The sequence below is a fragment of the Austrofundulus limnaeus genome, unplaced genomic scaffold (assembly GCF_001266775.1).
Source record: "Austrofundulus limnaeus strain Quisiro unplaced genomic scaffold, Austrofundulus_limnaeus-1.0 Scaffold48, whole genome shotgun sequence".
Lineage (NCBI taxonomy): Eukaryota > Metazoa > Chordata > Actinopteri > Cyprinodontiformes > Rivulidae > Austrofundulus > Austrofundulus limnaeus.
The window spans coordinates 579,633-597,894 of NW_013952450.1; the positions used below are offsets into that span (position 1 = coordinate 579,633).

Here is an 18,262-nt window from a genome sequence, read left to right on the forward strand (position 1 = left end):
TCTCATAATTATGAGATAGCTAAGTCATAATTATGAGATACAAGTTTTATTTATTTTTTATCAGTGTGGCGGAAATGGGCTTCCATAGGAAACAAATGAGGCTATCGTAAAAAAAATCCTAGATTTCAGAAAAGTATTTAGTCTTCAGTGACTAGTTTCAATTTCTCACTCATGCTGTCAGAGGAAATGCCAGCTTCCTTCAAGCCACTTCATGCATGACTTGACGTTTTGAGTAATTGTTCCTCTCATTTAATCTTTGTTGCATCAATGCAGGAAAAAAAAACAGCAATAAAAGAATACATTGTATTTCAAAGTGTTTTCTAGAGTTTCTTATCTTTGCAAAAGAAACTGGAACTCATTTGAGCCCAGGTGGTGGCAGGAAGAACGTCTGACGTAAAACAATTGCTAAATCTTTTGTGTGAAATTCACTTGTTGTGGCAAGTTCTGATGAAAGAAGGGTGGAGGATGTGAAAACATAACTTCTATCGTGTAATAATGTGATGGCATATTGTTCAAACYAAGGATGTCATGGTTAAGATTTTTGTGCCTTGCACTGATTTGATTCAAATAAAAATAAGGATTGTCTGATACTTACATTATTTTGAAACKTCTTCCATTTTGTAAACACAAACAATGTTGGTAATAACTCTTTGTCATCCTTTAATGAAATGATAATCTCCACTGATGATGTTACACTGATCAATATGGGGTGCTGCTAACTGACAATGCTAACACTGCTGCGTGGGCGTATTGATCTAAATATTGATCTCAGTATTGATACTATCAGCATGAATATGAGCATCAGATCAATACTAGCATGATGGCATTGATTCTTTTGTTTACTCTTTATTTTCACTACTGGTGGTATTTTTCACTATTTTTCCACAAATAAAGTGAAAAATACAGTCAGCAATGCAGAGTCTCCAAATTGGAGTTAATCATTAGTCTTATTTAGTCTTATTTTTGTTGTGTTATTGACATTGGTTTATCTATATTTTTGTTAAATTGGTACTTCTTTTATGTTATTTTGCACCAATGACATTTTAGTAAAACAATTGTGTTTATTAGAAATCAATAAGGAATTATTATTTTTTATGTTGTTACTTTGTTTTATTTTGTTGTACTAAGTTCATTTGCCTATAAAATTTTTTGCCCTGTGTTTTATCATAATCTAACTAAAGGCAACTCAAAACCATTTACAATAGGTCACCTTCAGGCCCAGACAGATCTGCAATCTGTATAGGATTTGCCTGGTTAAATAACAGGAAAATAAACAAGAAAGGCAAAATCACAAAATTATTTAATAAACATGAAAATTATCTGTAATGAAATCAAAATTGGTGATTATTTGTGGTAAATATTTACTTACTTGTAAGTAAGCAAGTACTTACTTGTATAAAATGTACTAAATTGTCTTATTATTATTATTATTAATATTTTTATTTTTTTGCGTTATGATTTTTTCTTATGGCTGCTGTGTGATGGTTGTTTAGCGAGTGTCTGAGAATAACATCCACTCCAATACTAGGAAGTTTCTTAATGACACAAGTCCCTGATTGAAATGTATGTCAGTGAATGTAAAATGTCAACTTTTGGTGTTTTTAATGTAAATAAATTAACAATAACATTGACGATCACAAATGCCTTGATTTATACTCTGATCTGAACATCCCTACTTTATAAATACAAATAATTTACGTCATAAGCAAGCATGTATATATAACATGAAATAAGATGCAGTAATAGAATAAAAAAACAACAATATAACTTAAATAGATTTTTCATGGTGATGTGTTTGTTTTATTTTTCTTGCTTGTGGCAGCAAAGATCTTCCATAGATTCATACACTTTTCTGAACAAACAGGATAAAATTGTGTTCCAACACTTAAGCTGAAGTTATACTTTCACCTTTATGTTTTAACATTTGTAATGACTCCTTTTGCTACTAGGTTGATCACTTTTTGAAATTCAACCACTATTTTATTTTGTTACCATCTGGATTAATAATATTAATATGTCCCTGGTAACGGATAGTGATTGTTATGTCTTTTTACAATAGCACGGCTTTTATTGTGAAACACATTGAATTATTAAACGTTAGACACAATGCCTGGAGAAAATTCATTACACTCTTGAGTTTTATGTCCTGAGAAGAGCTGAGTTATAAAGGAAGATTCGATGTGTAAATTTCAAAGGAAAATTTGTGTCATGCTTGGTGAGATAAGGTTATGGGAAATCCCTGTGTTGGGACCTGCTATATATACATGTCAATAAGTGAACTGTAAATCAGGATTAGTGCTCTCTGGAGGTCAATACTTCTAACAGATTTCACAGCTGAGGCCATGCATGTCCTGATTGGTGAGTAGTGAGGTAATGCGTGTTCATTGCCATTTCCTCTTTTTCTTTCACCTCCAGTGACAGCAAAGACTCTGAAAGGGAAGACAGTCTGCTACTGAACATTTATTCATTTTAAGGTTTTCATTTCTTTGACTGCTCTTATTAGTATTTGTATCAAATAGACAGAAGTGCTTCTTGTATTTACATCTGCTCAGGTAGACTAAATCCAGCCACTGCTGTCACTTTTGGCTCAGGCTTCATGTTACAGAGACTTTTCTCACTCAGTGCARCTTGCCCCTGAGTTATAGGGAGTGGGAGGTGTGGCGGTGGTGGTGGGGGTCTGCGGGGGGTCGTGCCCAGCTCTGCAGAGCACTGGGGCTGTGCTGAGCAGAGACAGGGAGCCGGGCTTTGTTCTGTCCTCAACACACACTGGGCTGAAGGTATAGAGGAGCTTGTTCTGATGCCTTGGCGCTGACTTTTATTTGTTTTTCTTCCTATTTTTGGCTTGTGGGCCCCGCAGTCCTCCTCGCCTGCTACATGGCCTCCACCGCCCGCGGCGCTCCCCTGCCYCAGCTCAGATCACTTGTTGAGGATCCGCACTTTCAGGAGATTCTGCACAGAAGCCGCAGCCTGACACAAAAGGTCCTGCTCTCGATTCCCGACACGCACAAGTCCTGCATTCACACCGCGGTAAGAGACAGGCTACACAGACACTCTGTGCACAGGGGGTGGGCAAGCTTTTTTTTTATTATTCTATTCTTATTCTATTCTAGCCCCTTTTAGACTGAAGCAGATCTAAATGTTGCTGCGTCACAATTAAGATTTGAAAGGCTCTCAGCCAGGACTCAGTGTGAAGGCAGTCTCTGTCATAAATCTGTCTGGAATGTCACCAACTAGATCTCCAGATTTATGYTCAGTTAAAGCAAACCATGCTCATTATAGCTCTGCTTGTTGCTTCCTGTCAGGATTTACCAGAAAACATGTATTTTTGTTTTATTTCCTGTGGAAGCCTAAATCTGCCATTTAAAGAAAAAAAAAATCACATGATCTGTCATAATTAAGAGTTTTAGTCTGAACTTAAACTTTAAATGCTAGAATTAGGATTATTAAGTCATTATTATAGGCTTTAAAGTCATAATTAGAAAAGTTGCTATTATCAAAAGTTCTAATTATCAGATTTAGTCAATTAAGATTTATGTAATAATTATAAGGTACAGCATTGTGATATTAAGTATAAAGTGTTAATATTCTAAATATTACATATAAAGTTATGTTTATAACTTTGTAGCTCATAATAATGATACATTTATAATAATGAATTTCAAAGTCCTATTTACGAGTTTTAAACTGAWCTTTTGTGTAATTATGACCCATAAAGTCATATTTGGACTATGGAACACTTATTATGGGAATGTTTTTTTTTTTTGTTCAGGTAGCAGAAATGAGCTTTTATAACTTCTACATTTAAAGTTGACACTTAAATTTTAATTTTTTTTTATTGCTGCTTCTTTATTGACAAAAAATCTCAACATGTTCCACATCAAAGCTCAAGTTCTGTACTTCATAGAAACTTTAAGGTATTTTTACTTCACATTAGTTCCTCCTGCTGTATGAAGTACATTAAAACGTTTAAAACAAAGATCATACAGATGTGTTTATGCTGCATGTGTGGGAAAATATTTTGGGTACCACTTGATGCCTGTTGGGAAATTAAGTTTTAGATGACGCTGCAAAGAGGCATAAGCAATACAAAAAATGCATAAAAGCAGCACTTCAATATTTAAATTAATGTTCCTGTTTTTTTTCTTTAAATGACTTTTACTATTAATTTTACTCGTATTACTTCCTTTATGCTCACAAAATGTGATTTTTAAATAATAAAACATGTTTTGTTCCTATTTTGAGCCCTCCGGTTTTCTGTAAACTCATTTCCTCATGTCTCTTTTTAACTGCAGACTCTGCAGCTCAATTCTTCAGAAAATGTCAAACTGGAGACCATGGCGTCCATCCTCGGCATCCCCCCTGCTCCTGGACTCAGAGCCATTTCAGAAAACTTCACTTTGGTAAGCAACTTTAATGAGTCTGATGTAATCAGGCTTCAAAAACAAATCATTAAAAAAAATGTTTCTGATTCTTCTTCTCTTGTAGGAGAGCAGTTTGAGACGGATGCAYGAGGGTCTGCTGCTGCACCGAGGCCTGCTGAGCTCTGTGTCCCCTCGGCTGGAGGTGAAAACGAAGGTGGCTGATCTGATGGATGACATCAGAGATGTGGCAGTTCAGATCACGAAGGTAAAAAAGAATCAGTTTTACTCTTTTTAACTCTCTGTCTCTCTTGTGTGTGTGTGTGTGTTAATAATTGTTTCTGTTGCCATTTCAGATGTTAAAAATGGTCCAACCGGAAGCGGCAGTGCAGTCCACCACAGCCCCGCTGTCGATACACCTCCCGGGGGATTACGAGGTCCAGGTGGCRACACACCTGACTCTGGTGCAGCTCCAGTCGTTCGGCCAGGACATGGTCCGTGTCCTCAGGAGTCTGGAGCAAAGCGATGAGGAGGAGGAGGAGAACGACAGCTGACCAACAGATGTCGTCATCTTTGTTTGGCAAAAGCCAAATATCTTGTCACCATTTTTATTGTTTGGTTTGCTATTTATTTATGTTTGAAAAATATTTATTTTTTTAATCTATTTATATATTTATTTCTACGGACAGAATGTAAAATATTTTTTTTGGATAAAGCTGTGGCCCTAACAGAGGCCAGCAGAGCGCACATATCTATGAAAACAAAGAAAGAAGCAGATATAGGAATTCATTTTACCAGCTACTACCACTTATTTTACTGTCTTGCAGGTGTAATATGGATTAATTAATGAAAAATGAATATTTTTGTATTACCGTTAAATACCCACTACAGGTGTATTTTGTGAAGTTTAAATAAACACTGAAAAAAAAACTTCAAAGTGATTTCTCCTTTATAAACAGCAACAACGGCGTGACTCAACAGGTTGTGGCCTTTTGTTGCCTCATGGTGAATCGGTGTCTCAAGTTCCACTAAAACTAATTCGGTAACAAAGAAGCACAACGAAAAGTGAAACGGAGGCTTTGGTGTCATCGTTTGTTCCCCTCTGCCACACACATTTCCTTCGGGGAGTGTCACAAGCGGCGGTGTCACTTGAAGGATGATTCGCTCGTGTCATGTGAAAAGCCATGTGAGCTTGTGACCTCAGAGGGTTGTGATGATTGGTCCAAAATAAGACAAAACAACGTGATCTGGTGGAAAAAAAACACCAAACCAAATAACGCCACATCAGGTGGCAAATAAAAATAAAGAACTATATAGTTTTTTTTCCTTTTCTTTTTATTCCAAAACATGTATAATCAACTCTTTCAATGTTAAAATACAGAAAAAATGTGTTCCAGAAAAAGAGATACGTAGAAGAAAATCCAGTCCTTCAAAAATGTTTTGTTGTCACATCTTGCCTGTAGTAGAACAGAGGGTGAATTTGTCAACTGAAGGTTCCAGCTCACAGAGAAGCGATGGCTTTGGCAGCGACTCTCCGGCCCAGAGGTAGATTCAGGTCGGTCATAGCCAGCACAGCTTTAGGTTTGGCCAAAGCGGGCAGCTTCACCAGCTCAGAAACCTAGAAGCACCAAGAAAATAATAAATAAATTTAAAAAAAAAAAACCAGACAAATGACTCAAATCAGACATAATCTGTGTGGAGAAGCATTCCAGTGGGTATTTGTGTTGCCAAAACCCTTCTTCATGCAGACACTTGACCTTTGCTCTGGTTCTTTGTACCAGAAATGTATTCAACTTAAGGGGGAAACAAGAACATGTTTGCACATTTCTTTAGGTTTCCTGCCCTGGAAGTATAACAATATGTCAGTGTTACAAATACATGATTCTGATAAGATTTAAAAAAAAAGGCTGAAAAAAAAAAGTTTCATTTCTAATGCTGTCTCAATTTTTTTTAAACCTTAAGTGAACTAACAGCCTCTATGAATCATGATGTTTTGACTCATTCCCATCTTTAAGTTTAGTCAGACAAAAATACRTTTTAAGGAGGTCTTTCAACATCTTTCCAACAAAATCTGATGCAACAGTCACTCCTCTCCATTCCCATCCATCCAGCTCTCCTTTTTGGTTCCTCCCAGCTCATTGCTCACCATTGTAAAAGGCATGAACTGCAGAATGCTCCCATGGCTTCCCTGCTCCAGGCACTCCACACATTCCTCTATGAAGCTCTGCACAAACTGAGTATGAGGTCCTGCCATCCTGGAGCTCAAGATGGAGGAAAACAGGAGGAAAAGATTGGCTGGAGAGAGAAGAGAGACAAAACAATATACATTTTAGAAGTAGGAATTTAAACTACAATATTATCTTTAAGAACCTTAAATATTGCAGATAACTGTGACTAAATGGTACCGAAAACTACTTTTATTGGACAGTGTTGTCCTCAGACGTATCTAAGAGCAAAGTCTCACCCAGGACCCGGTTGAGAGGGTCCCTCATGTTGACGGTGTGAATCTGGGAGGCAGACAGTGAGCTATTCATAGATCGATCTCCTGTGAAGAAACACGGGGAAAACAGCTGATGAAATTGAAACTTTTCATTTTTTCCACTGCCACCGAGGAGAAAAAAAAAAAMCAAACCAAACACAAAACAAAGAAGGAAGCTGAATGTCACAAGAGACGTGTTGTTTTACACAATAGTTTTTAAAACAAAGGTTGCATGAGTACCAGTGTTTCCTTCTACTACATTATTACACAATAGCTTTTTCCTAAAAACACATTTTGAAGATATTTCAGTTTCATATTTGACTTCATGACTCAAATAATCCATAAAACTGTTATTACAAGACTGGGTCGTCACATAAATGTTTTAAACAGATTTTCTTTGTTGCAAAATAATAGAATTCCCACCAACAACAAGCCTTTGGTGCCAACGATCCATAAATTATTATTATTTTCTTAAACAGTTTCAAAGTGATACATAGATCCTATTTCTGTGGTGCGTAAAGCTCCAAAATGTACTTCAGATTGGACTTTTGACTATATTTAACTGGTATACTCACAGTGACGGCACAGAAAAGCTTGGATCAGATTCAGAGTTGTAACTGTACACTGGTCTGATCAATCCACAGAATGAGTCCAAAAAGCTCAGAGAAGCAAATTTCCACAACTCAGGACGAATGTTAGGGGCAATTTAAATGAGACATATCATGCAAAATCCACTTTTTTAACTATTCAAAGCATTTTGTTATGTTGGAGTCTCTAGGAGTGCAGAAAATATTAATTCAGAGTCTGATACCTTTAGCTTCTGTTCGGGTCGTATTTTTCAACCCGTTCAGTTTTCTCTAATCCCAGTGACACTTTCTGAACTATTACATCTCAGTATTTGCGACGGAACTGCCAAATACAGTCTGGACTTAGCAACTACAATGTGGTGGTCTTCCTATCTGGCTCTGGGTCAGACTCTGACTCCAACATGGACAAGTCTTCCCTTGTTGACTTTTTATTAACTTGTAAATAACAAGTTTCTGTGCTGCTACATAGATGTAAACCCCTCTATCAAAGTAGAATCACTTCGTTTGGATTTAAAGAGACAGCCTCAAAACGAGTTGATCTGAGACCAAAGCTTTGAAGTTCCACTTCCTAAAGACCCCAGCTGAATTATCTAAATGTGAAAAAGAAGGATTTAAAAGCAGGATGTGTCTATTTTTGAATTGAATGATCAAAATCAAAAGGTTGAAACAGTTTTAAAAGTTACTGTTTTGTGGTCATAATCTCCTGATGTATGAGAGGACGAAAGAAAAGAAGCCCAAGCAGTACCAAGTGGTGGTACAATCATGTGTTACTGTTTTACCTCCAGTGGAAATATTCTCACAGTAAATTATTAGATTTGAGGGCACTCTCAGGGCCCAAACTCTAAACTCGCACTAAATCTGCTTGTCGAACAGATAAAAACATCTCGAAAAGCTTTTTTAAGGTGATGACATCATCCCAACACAAGTATGTGGAATGTGCTTTAAAGCTGGGCTTGTGAAATCTCTACAGACTACAAGAGTGATAAATATAGGACCTGATTTCAACCAGAAGCTCACTGAAGATTCTTGTGAAAAAACTGTGTTTGTGCTGCATTTGTGCTTTTGACTTTTCTGTGTCCATGAGATGTTTTTATGTGACCTGTAAAAAACGAACACTTCTGAATTTATCAAGCTCATAGTAACAATTAAAAGCCTAATACTGCAGTCATATTTGTGTGAGGATGAGTGGAAGCAGGTGATTCAAGAATCAAAAGTTTTATTTCAGCCCATATTTGGGAAGTGTCATAGTGGAAGAAGTTTGTTTTATAATAAATGATCAAATTCACTCATCAGTGTCTTTATGATTGTGGCACATTAATCAGCAACTAACGGTTTCTAAATGAATTCCAGTTTGACTTGTGGGGAAAGGGCACTTTTTGTTTCAATCTTGACAACTTCATGTAAAGTAACTCATGAATTTTATTTCTTAAGTCAGGGAACATTTCGTCTGGGGATTTCTTTTTAAAGCTGGAGCCAAAAGTAAAATCTAAAATTCCCAAAGCTGTTAGTATGAGAGCTCAGTCATGTGGATGGAGTAAAACAAGATGAATGAATAGAAGAACACAACCAAACAGGTTCTGCCGATCAGTGCTGCGTTATTTTAAGCGCAAAYGTCACGAGAGCAGCGCTCGAGTTAAAACCTGCAGAAAAGCCAGCTTATTATCTAATAAATAAATTTAAAAAAGAGATCTGTACATGAAGCCGAGTTGATCTCTTTGCTTTAGACACAATGGGCCTCATGCAAGAACCGTTCGTACGCACAGATTTGTTCTTAAATTGTGCGTACGAGTGATTTAGGAGAATTTGTGGCATTCACCAATGTTTTCGTATTCTAAGATTTTTTTCAGATACGAACAAAATTTACGAGTGGTCCAGACCTGTCGTATATTTTACGAACAGYCAGTCTGCTGTTATCCAGACGGGTTTTCTTCACTAATAACTTTATATTTCATTAGTTTGAAGATATTCTGAGTTGAAAATAAATCACACTCCATAATTATGTTGACAATGGGCTATTCTGCTTGAATTAGAGTTATAATTTTAAATGTAATAATTTAGACTAACAATATAAATTGTCCGTCCGGCCGGCTTATCCGGGATCGGGTCGCAGGGCAGTAGAGAGACCCCGCTCTCCCCAACGACACTTCCCAGCTCATCCTGGGGGACTCCGAGACGTTCCCAGGCCAGAGGGGATACATAATCCCTCCAGCGAGTCCTGGATTTTCAAAGTGCCAGACTTATTTTGAAATCATTTTAAAATGCTTATTTCAGAACCGCAACTGAGACCACTTGAGGCCGCGTGCGGGGGGTGGGGTGTTCGGTGCGCGACGGTGTGTCTTCTGAATAAATGAAAATGATTTAACACAGTTGTTGTTTATACTTTTAGCAGCTCTTTTTTATCCCACAGCTGAGCTGCTAAAAATGACAGATTTTCTTTCCTGGATCTCTGACAGACGGACTTCAATCTCTGAACTTGTAAAGTTCTTCTTTTTAGTTTTCGCTGTCATTTTCATGAATGGACACTTCCTGATATCTGAGGCAGGAAACATAGCCTTATATGGTGTTTTTGGGGTGGTAATTATGCTAATCTCCTCTCGTGTGCACGAGCAGCTGGATACGAACGGGTTAAATTACGCAGCTCATTTACACACTTTTCCTGAAGATAGAAGAGTTTGTTGAATCTGACGTGACATGTTCGTACGAACCCTTTGTACGAACAAAAGTAAGAGAAATTTAGGATTAGAATACGAACATGTTCTTGCATGAGGTCCAATGTGTACAAGAAGCAGCCTGTTGAATTGAATCTTGCTAATCGTTTCGATATCTAAATAATCCCCAGCTCAGACTGAGAAACAAACGCCTGCTCAAGTTTCACAAGTCARCTGTGCAACAAACTTAATTAGACCAACCTGGACTGGAAAGAGCTGCAGGCTCGTCTTCGTTGGAGCTCAGGAGCCGCATAAGTTTCGAGGGCTGAGTGTCGTCTAAAGGAAACAGGCTGTTGTAGTCCTGCAGCCGAGAACACACCAGAAATCACAACAGAAGTGTTTRAAAACATGCTTTATACGGTCATTTTGATGTAACCTTTCCTGACAGTTTCACCTCGATATCTTCTCTCTGCCTTTTGCGCTGACGAGCCGAGGAGGGGCCTTTGTGGTGAGACGAGTAAGAGCTGAGCGCACACCACACAGACAACCTGAGGCATCATGGGAAGGAAGAAAAAAAGCTAATGCTAAAAACACACTTTAAGTGCTGCTGCCATCAGCATAAAGGCAAGTGCTCTTACTTGGCCAAAGCCTTTCCAGGAGGGTCTGAAAGGCTGTGCCAGTGGGCAGAGTCAGTGAGCAGGTTGGGCAGGATGGTCCCGAGCAGCGTCAGGGTGATCTGCTGAGTGTCCAGGCAGAAGATGCTGTACAGCAACTCCACGACCCGAATGGCCCACTCCTGTCGAGTTTCCTTCAGCAGCTCCTGAAAAATATATATAAAAGCCTTAAGTTAGGGCTTAAATGAAAGTTTTGCGCCACCGAGCATTTRTTTTCAATCCCGTTACCCTGATCAGATTGTTAGTGAACCAGAAGACCCCTCCCATGTTGAGAAGACTCTCGAACACATGAAAAGCTCGACTGTCCACCCAGGCTTTCCGCAGCACCGTCTGGAACTGCTGGCTGAGGGCCTTATGGATGGGTTCTTTAGCGGGCAGCAGGTTGCGGTACGGGATCGGCTCCTGGCCCTCCACCGGGGGTCGCAGCACCGCGCCCGTTTGTTGGAAAACATCTGCACACATGTGCTCCATGATGGAACTCATAATGACCACGCTGATGGAAAGTCAAAAGGAGAACGTGATCGTTAGCAGTGACAAAACATCTAAATCACAGGAATGAATAAGTGATATACCGTTCAGTATAAAACTGTAGGGTGTTCTCTGCATAATGAGGAGTCACAAGTTGTCGAATCATCGTCTGGGGTTTCTCTCTTTCGTCCCTTCCCAACATCCTGACGTGGGCCACCAGCCACGCCACCGCACAGATAGCCATGCTGCATACTTTCCCCTTGATGTTGTCAGTGATCTTCTACTCTCAACATGGATGTCACCATATTAAGAAAAGAGGAAGGAAAATGTGAAGTTAGACAAATGAAGAGAATGGAAAAAGCAAAAAAAAGGCAGATTTGATGGAAGTGACATCCTTCCACATTCCAGGATTCGAAAAACACTTGAAAGAAACAGAAAAGAGAAGTTGGCTGCATGACATCGTAACTGTTCCGAGTTTTTTCTTTTTCGTTTTCACCCTTTGCTCTGTTTAGTAATGAGTCACACTACAGTTTATAGGGTGTGTGATGACTAAGCATCATACAGTATAAAGCCACGATGACTTGAGAAAATTCACGGGAAAATATTTCAGAGGCCGAAATAATATTGCGAGGAGGGGAACAGACCTGGACCGCCTCCACAGAAAGCACGCCGTTCTCCCACGCATTGAGGACTTCCAAAATGGCAGCTGGAGTGCTGAGGCAGATTTCGTGCCATTTCACCTGACTGTCACAACAAATGAAAATCAGAAAACAAACTTTTTACAGTATCATAGAACATGTTTACTTTACTGAGGTTAGCTGTGGTTGACTCCAGTTATCTGCGGACAGGTGATAATCGGATGAATTACACCAAAAAGCTGTGACTTACACTAGTTTCATCTCTGAAGAGTTGTTCAGCAGGGTCACCAGACTCTCCACTTTACCAGGCTCGGGTCTGAAGCAGGGGTGGTCTGGGTTCAGAGTCTTGCCCTCTTCAGGCATACAGGTCTGGAGCCACGTTTCAAAGAAAGGTGTCTCTCCTGAGGGACTGAGGTCTGATAAGACCACCTACAGTGGGAAACGAAAAAGGGACAGGTGCAGTGGTTTCTGCTAAAATGACATCAATCAGTACAGARTCTCTGAAGAGACCAATGGGTCACTCTCATTCGGTCCTTTCTGGGCATCATGTGGTCTTAAACTTACTGTCAACGTTAACTCACCTCTGAACCGTACGTTTGAACAACATGGCAGAGCATGAGGAAGGAAATGTCAAAGAGCAGAGCTCGAACAGATGCAGACTTAGCTAAAGAAGAAAAGGAAGGAAACATCCTCAGACACATATCAGCATTCAAAAGAAGAAGCACATCAAAAAATTCACCCCATCGGAACTCGTCACTCAACTCACATCCTTCTCCACTGATGTGCTTAGGAAACTCATTCAGCCTAGAAGACAGAAAAAAGTTGGACAGCTGTGCAAAAACTCTCATGTTACATAAAAGCTGTGTCAACTGAGGGCACTACTTGTCCTCACTTGCAGATGCAGTTTAGATGAACTCACTTGATGAATTTTCTGGCAAAGGACTTGAGTTTCCCGGTTGCCGCTGCCGCTGCCAGGAGCAGATCCAGGCTCTTTCCCGACAGCATGTGTCCAAGAACGCCGAGAAGGCCCTCGGGGGACTTTGAATGGTCTGCATCTACGGTCTAATGAACAGGGAACAAAAAAAATGGGCTACTGATTAAAGGAGTCCGCTGTTTCCAAATCATTTTAGGTAGTGACACAAAAGAATTTCATTAATTTCAACTCTTTGATCTGCAGCGGCCGTTTATGCAGTCAATTTTGATCCTCCTTATTAACGACATTAATCTCCAGTAATGAAGCAGAGCTGTCATCTCGCCACACTTCAAGTGTCCATTCTGGCGTTTTACCTTGAGAATGTTAGTGACAGTGGGCTCAGCTCGCAGGATGAGGCCAGGGTTAGGCTGGATGTTTGCATTTTCGGCAGTTTTTAGCCTTGGGGCAAACTCCCTGTCCACAGTCCTAAAGAAAATGTGCAGGGGGGGATTTGGGGACGGGTGTGGGGGTTGGGGTAGAGGAGGAGAGATGGGAGTTGGGGTTCGGGTGGAAGTGAAATGTCTTAATTTACAGTCTTAAATTTCACACAAGAACAGAACATGCAGTCTCTATTGCAGTAAAATCATTCGTGTTGTATTCCTAAGAAGCGTGTTCAGCAGTTTTAGAGAAATGCCTACCGTTTTGACGTGAGGTTCTCTGTGTTTAAATCGGACAGCAGTCCAAGCTTGTTACACTCTTGTAAAAGCATGCCGAGGCAGTCACAGCTACGTAAAGAGAACGAGAGATCGAGAAGATAAATTGGAAACAAATAAAGACGCTTGTAGAAAACATTTCTAAACACTTACTTGCATCTCTGATCTGCTTTATCCAACAGTGGTGTGAGCTTAAGTAAGTACTGAAATGCAATGTTTACATCCTCCATGAAATCCTACAAAATAAGTACGGAATATTTTAAAGCATCAGTGAATCAGAAGACAAAAACACTGCAGGACTTTACACGTATGAGCTTTTGATATTCAGTCAAATGTTTTACTTGTCCTTTATCGCCCTGAGGATATGTCTTTAGTCCCAGCAGAACTTGTGGGATCTAAAACAAAGATAGAAATAAAATTGTAAAGTGGTGAATGATGGCAGCTTAAAGAAGCAATATTTCATTTCAGTTTACACACTAACTTATTACTGCTCTAAACACAAGTACTGACTTATAAACAGAGTAAAGAAAGGAGTACTGAGTACTAAAAAAATGCTAAACATCGACTGTTTAGTACCAGCTCACAGGATCAATTTASAGTGAAAAACACACAAAACACTAAAGAAGGAAAACAGAAGCACAGTCCTCTTTAAAACAAATCTCACTTTAAGGAAAGTGAAGGCGGTCCATTTCAGTTCTTCAGTGCCCTCTGGTGACTCAATGAGCCCCGTGAAACAAGCCTTCCATATCTCCAGGACAAAAAGAGGACAAGGAATATGCTGCAGGAAAAAAAAAATAACACAACAAATAAAGCACAAAGAGCGTGAGATTCACATTTATAATCATTCATCTTGACTGCAATCATTTCTATTAAAGATGAGTAACTAACAGAAACAAAATGTTTTCATTACTATCCACATAAATTGTGTTTTGATGGCACCCGAGTGATGAAAAACACTATTTATGTCAGTCCTTCTCTTACTGTCTTCAAATAACACAACACAATGGGCCTCTTTGGACTTGATTGTTTTAATACCAAAACTAAAAACAACACTAGCATGGAAAAATCTTCACATTTTAACAACAGAACAAGAAAAGAAAAAAAAAATAGAAGATATTTGTTGGAAGTAGGGCGGCCACGATTAGTCGATTAATCGACGACTAATCGATTATTAAAATAATCGTTTGTGACAGCCCTAGTTGGAAGAAAAGATAAAAAATTTAAATACCATTCAAATACTTAAAAAATGATTAGGGGTGCAACAATACATGTACCCATATCAAACCGTTCAATACAGTGCTTTAGGTTCAATACACACTTGTATCGAACAATACGTCCTGAAGATGCWCTGTGTTAAAGGATCAGTGGATCTGTGTTCGACTACTCCACCTAGGCTGTATTTTTGAGCACAGATCCACTGAGAAACTTGCTGTTTCAGCAAATTTTAAGTTTAAATTTAATTTAAAAACGGTACTTCTGAGGTTCAACAAATGTTCATAAATAATTTCAATAAATTACAAGTTAAAAAAGGGCATGGGAATTTCTGTTTTTTCGTATCGAAAAAATATCGAACCGTGAGACTAAAGTATCGAACCGAACCGTGAATTTTCTGTATCGTTGCACCGCTACAAATGATCCAGTATTACATACAACCCTTTAGAGCACATCTGTTTTTTCTTAACCCGTGAATAATTTTACAACGCAATAATGGCATAAAATGAACAGTAATAAAAAAAAAAATAAAAATCTAACTAATATTTGCAACTATTGTACAATAGCTCACAACCCTAAATGTGGGCTGAACAACAAGGAAACCTTGACAAGTTTTAATAATTGAAAAACATTCATTCATTCATTCATTCATTCATTCATTCATTCATTCATACACACACGCTTGGTTGAAATCTTAAATATATGAAAAATAAAACATATTGGATGTTTACTAATTAAAGTGGCTTACTGAGCCATATCCAAAATAAGCATTACTGAAAAGCAATGCTCCAGAGATGCAACATTCAGTCTTAAGAGGAATGTACAAATACTTAAAAAGTTTTATTTAAATTTCTTCACATGATATAAATGCATTGTATTTTATTCAGCAACTAAAACTACAAAAAGCTAAAAGTTTTCAGCCACACTAACCAGAGGGATCCTACAAGATCTACAGTAATATTCAGCTGTATAAATATCACACTTCAGCCTCTGCTAAGGACACTCAGATCTTTAAAACAAGTTCTTCTGCCACACTGTAGCATATATTTCCCACTGAAAGCTCTCAAAGGCTTATTTTTCTGTTGAAAATGTCATTTAAAACAGACAGACAGACTGCACTTTTCCACAACTTAACAATTACCTGCATTCTTTTAATCATCATGAGCTGCTCAACCATCGGCTGTACCTCCCCAGTCAAATTCATGGTCCCTTCCAGCATGATGAATGCATGAACTGAAGGAAAGGAGGCACGGACAGGCAGGTCACACTGCACAGAAAGCATCAGGGGAATACTGAGGGGACACAAATAGAGAATTAGCTCAAACAAGCTGGATTGTGATGGTCTTTAAAATGAACCAATGTCRATTCAATTCAATTTAAAAATACTTTATTGATCCCAGAGGGAAATTAGGTAAGAGTTCATTRAATCTGTGTAACTGAGGAACACTCACCTTTTAACTAAAGACACACTTTCCTCTAATTTAGTCCTCAGTGTTTGGTTGGAGACATTGCAGAGGCTTTCTGTCACTTTAAGCACTGCTTGTTCAATGTTGTTCCAGGAACCTGTGAACAAAGAGCAGCAGAAAGAAACACTAAGTGTAGATAGGCGGCTACGATATGTTTGACCTGCAATATGTTTTATTCAAATCCTCATGTGTTCATTCAACTCTGACACCTTGATCTTCCAGCCGGGCTATGTGAACCAGGGCTCTGATCTTGGTGCTGCTCATCAGGTTGTGAAGTCTCTCTTGGCATGCTTGGAGGATGGACTCTGTGCTGGCGGATGGACCCAGTTCTCTCAGCTTGTCGCAGTAAAAYGCACAGCCATGGAGCAGCCACACAACCACTCCCAGCAGGGCCCGACACAGCCCGATGCATTCCTCTGCTTTTCCATGACAGCTGAGGGAGTAAAACAAAAAGGATTCAGGATTAATTTATTGTCATATGCAGGTTAACAAGAGTCAACAATGCAATGAAATTCTTAGGATGGGAAGAAACCCTTCAAATCGCTACAAAGAATAAAAATAAAGACAATATAGAATACAAACAAACAAACAAACAAAAAAAGGCAGATGAGCCAGAGATTATGCTGAATACGAAGGTGGCACTTTAACTAAAAATTGAAGTTTCGTCATATTTCTCTTAGCTGTGATACTGATTAGTAGATAGTGACCTCTTAGCACAATTCAATACACGAGTGATGAGAATAAAGCTTAAATATTTTTTTAAATTATTAAACTTATAGGAGCTTGAAGTATCAAGTGAAATTGTGTTGGGTGGTTAATGTGTAATAAAATATGAGATGATAATTGTACATACTTGAGACGATGACAGAACATGTCCATTATCTCCAACAACGATGTGACACACAGTTCCCGAGAAAAACCATCAAACTATTTTAAAAAGAGACACATTTGTATAAAGTCTGCAGTTCTTTCAGTCAACTCCATTACCTCACATGTGTAACTGATCATAAATTTACCTTGCTGATGGCTGTGAGCACACTGGAATAAGACACCATCTACGACAAGAGAGAATAAGGTTTACAATTTGTTAACTAGTGAAGTACACGCTTCGTCTTTGCAATGGTWCTTTTCTTACCTGTGAACATATAGCATACTTGAGGTAAGACAAAATGAGTGGGTTGGGAGAGGGACCAATCATTGCCTGCTCCATTAAAGCCTCTGAAATGCAACACCAGCAAAATTAGCAGTGACATGTAAAGCCAACTGAAGTCAAGTGAATTTTATAAGACAAACCTGCAAAGTTGAGGTAATCCCATGTTGCACCTTTTGGAAAGTTTTTCTTAATGTTAATGGCCCACTGGTAATCACTCCATCTTTCTTTCCACGCCTGCAGAATGGCTTGCTTTAAATTCACCACCTTCATCTTTGTAGGAATTTAACGCTCATTCCTGTGAAAACAAAAGCATAACGATACTGAGAGTAAATATGTAAAACTGAACAAAAACTCAGTTTCAAACATTTCTGCGTCCAAGGAGCGAAACTTGCTTGTAATCTTTTCATTTGGTTTTGATCGAAAATTTTGCAGACATAACACATAACTATTTTCCCAATACTTTGTGAAATATTAATAAAAATGATCATTCTCACAGCAAAGAATAGCATGTTAGCCGTTAGCTAGCGATGCTATCCATTAGCTGTTTACAACACGGTGGTCTTTGAAAATGTTAAACAACTTAAAAATCACAAATAAAAAAACAATATTTATACTCACGCTTCGTTTCTGCAAATATAAAACTGACCTAACTTTTTTTTTTCAAAGCATAAAAACCACTTTTTCCCCCAGATCTACTGCATCACAATGCAAAGMAAATGTTTTTTTTTTTTTGACGCAAATGGCGTAAGCGCCTATTGGTCAGTTTTCCAACATCTCAATATTCTCACTTCTGATTGGTTGGAAAGATATTCACCGGCACACTAAATTCACTGAGCAGTGACATTTTTATTACATGAGATGGCGCTCTTTACAAAGTTTACTTGACTTTATTTTATCAGATGTCAAAGGAACTAAGCAAACAAAAAAAAAAATACATATATACATACATACAC

The 18,262-nt window shown here is 38.5% G+C and overlaps 2 protein-coding genes across 5 annotated transcripts in view; one reads left to right on the forward strand and one right to left on the reverse strand.

The window, feature by feature from the left end:
• The window catches only part of LOC106517350 (granulocyte colony-stimulating factor), an 11,244-nt gene extending 5,956 nt beyond the window's left edge, over positions 1 to 5,288 (forward strand). Inside the window, exons 2-5 of one of the 2 annotated variants that reach the window (XM_014008130.1) lie at positions 2,858 to 3,027; positions 4,293 to 4,400; positions 4,486 to 4,626; positions 4,715 to 5,288. In XM_014008130.1, the coding sequence (XP_013863584.1) occupies positions 2,875 to 3,027; positions 4,293 to 4,400; positions 4,486 to 4,626; positions 4,715 to 4,912 (600 nt within the window). In that variant the 5' untranslated portion in view covers positions 2,858 to 2,874 and the 3' untranslated portion in view covers positions 4,913 to 5,288. Of the gene's footprint in view, positions 1 to 1,766; positions 3,028 to 4,292; positions 4,401 to 4,485; positions 4,627 to 4,714 lie in introns of those variants that run through there. The other variant, XM_014008129.1, reaches the window with a different exon arrangement.
• Positions 5,289 to 5,675: 387 nt separating this feature from the next.
• Positions 5,676 to 18,041, reverse strand: med24 (mediator complex subunit 24). 3 transcript variants are annotated; one of them, XM_014008124.1, is made up of 26 exons: positions 17,928 to 18,039; positions 17,450 to 17,604; positions 17,292 to 17,374; positions 17,173 to 17,211; positions 17,010 to 17,083; positions 16,366 to 16,589; positions 16,142 to 16,253; positions 15,832 to 15,982; positions 14,143 to 14,256; positions 13,820 to 13,873; positions 13,632 to 13,714; positions 13,464 to 13,550; positions 13,140 to 13,251; positions 12,772 to 12,914; positions 12,619 to 12,656; positions 12,434 to 12,516; positions 12,103 to 12,281; positions 11,859 to 11,958; positions 11,319 to 11,494; positions 10,975 to 11,239; positions 10,711 to 10,892; positions 10,527 to 10,620; positions 10,334 to 10,433; positions 6,823 to 6,903; positions 6,505 to 6,653; positions 5,676 to 5,976 (listed from the first exon to the last, which is right to left on the reverse strand). In XM_014008124.1, the coding sequence occupies exons 2-26, from the start codon at positions 17,577 to 17,579 to the stop codon at positions 5,860 to 5,862; spliced, it is 2,970 nt and encodes a 989-aa protein (XP_013863578.1). In that variant the 5' UTR covers positions 17,580 to 17,604; positions 17,928 to 18,039; the 3' UTR covers positions 5,676 to 5,859. The 3 variants fall into 3 exon arrangements, with proteins under 3 accessions (XP_013863578.1, XP_013863575.1, XP_013863576.1); XM_014008121.1 differs by having other exon boundaries at positions 12,434 to 12,656; positions 17,928 to 18,041; XM_014008122.1 differs by having other exon boundaries at positions 12,434 to 12,656; positions 13,140 to 13,239.
• Positions 18,042 to 18,262: the final 221 nt, after the last annotated feature.